General features: G+C 47.3%; 1 protein-coding gene across 1 annotated transcript; it reads right to left on the reverse strand.

The window, feature by feature from the left end:
• Nucleotides 1-13: 13 nt before the first annotated feature.
• LOC110112454 (probable leucine-rich repeat receptor-like protein kinase At1g35710) lies at nucleotides 14-731 on the reverse strand (the record flags this gene model as incomplete). Its single annotated transcript, XM_020844684.1, has 3 exons — nucleotides 543-731; nucleotides 256-451; nucleotides 14-163 (listed from the first exon to the last, which is right to left on the reverse strand). Coding segments are annotated over exons 1-3 (535 nt in total), but the record flags the coding sequence as incomplete, so codon positions are not given.
• Nucleotides 732-1,118: the final 387 nt, after the last annotated feature.

Genomic DNA, 1,118 nt, shown 5'->3' on the forward strand with positions numbered 1-1,118 from the left:
TCTGCCAATTGACCGGTCGGCGGCGTCAGCCTCTGGTCCAGCATTTCCTTCACCACTATGTCCTTCCCCGACAACAATGGCAGCGACAATAACAGATCCCCTGGGTGCTTCCCCATCATCACCTCCAACGCCACCACTCCGAAGCTATACACGTCGCATTTCTCTGTCACCTTCATCGTGTAAGCAAGCTTTGCGTACAAAAAAGGAATTTTTCATCATTTCATTGGAAAATGGAGATGATGTAAATGGAATTACCAGGTGCCATGTAGCCATAAGTGCCTGCAACTGTGGTCCAGTTCGTCGATCCAGGATCGAGCAACTTCGTCGTTCCGAAATCAGAGATCCGAGGCTGGAAATCAGAGTCCAACAAGATGTTGTTCACCGTGATGTCGCGGTGGAGGATTGGAGGTTTGCAGTCATGGTGGAGGTAAGCTAGGGCATGAGCAATACCCTGTAAAATCTTCACCCTTCTTGCCCAATCCAGATAGCTAAGACGAAGGTAGGCCACCGGTGAGCTGGTTGTCAGAGAGATTTATAAATACCTGAAGATTGGACATAGTGCCGATGATCGGATCAACTCCTCCCGTCAAAAAGTTCGATCCGAGGCTAAGCTGCCGAAGCCTGTGCAGCTTTGCAAGTGAAATTGGGATTTCTCCTCTGAAGCCATTAACACAAGAAATCACAATGTTTAGAGAATTGAGTGAGAGCGATAGATTGACGAGCGAAGGCATGGCCTCAAACTTCTTGTAATACGTCAGTACTCGATTCCATTTCTTTAACGTTTTCTGTGAAAATATTTTGCAAAGAGCTCGACATCTTATCAGAGAAGGCGAAACTTGCGAGAATAGATCTAGAAGTAGCGATAACACAGGAAATCGTAATGTATGAAACTGGTGAGAGCAAAACTAGCGCCGACAGTAGCGAAGATGAACGCAATGGATGAATCTTGCGAGCGCGGAAGTAGCGACGGAAGTAGGGATAAATGAAACACAAGAAAAGGTGAACGGATTGCGCGCGAACGAGTGGAGACTCTCGCCACTGTCGCACACGAACCAACGGGGAAGACGGACGGGATATAACGGAGTGTTAGAAAAGGTGTAAAACAGGGATTTAAGTGG

This window comes from Dendrobium catenatum, unplaced genomic scaffold (genome assembly GCF_001605985.2).
Source record: "Dendrobium catenatum unplaced genomic scaffold, ASM160598v2 original_scaffold_231585, whole genome shotgun sequence".
Classification (NCBI taxonomy): Eukaryota; Viridiplantae; Streptophyta; class Magnoliopsida; order Asparagales; family Orchidaceae; genus Dendrobium; species Dendrobium catenatum.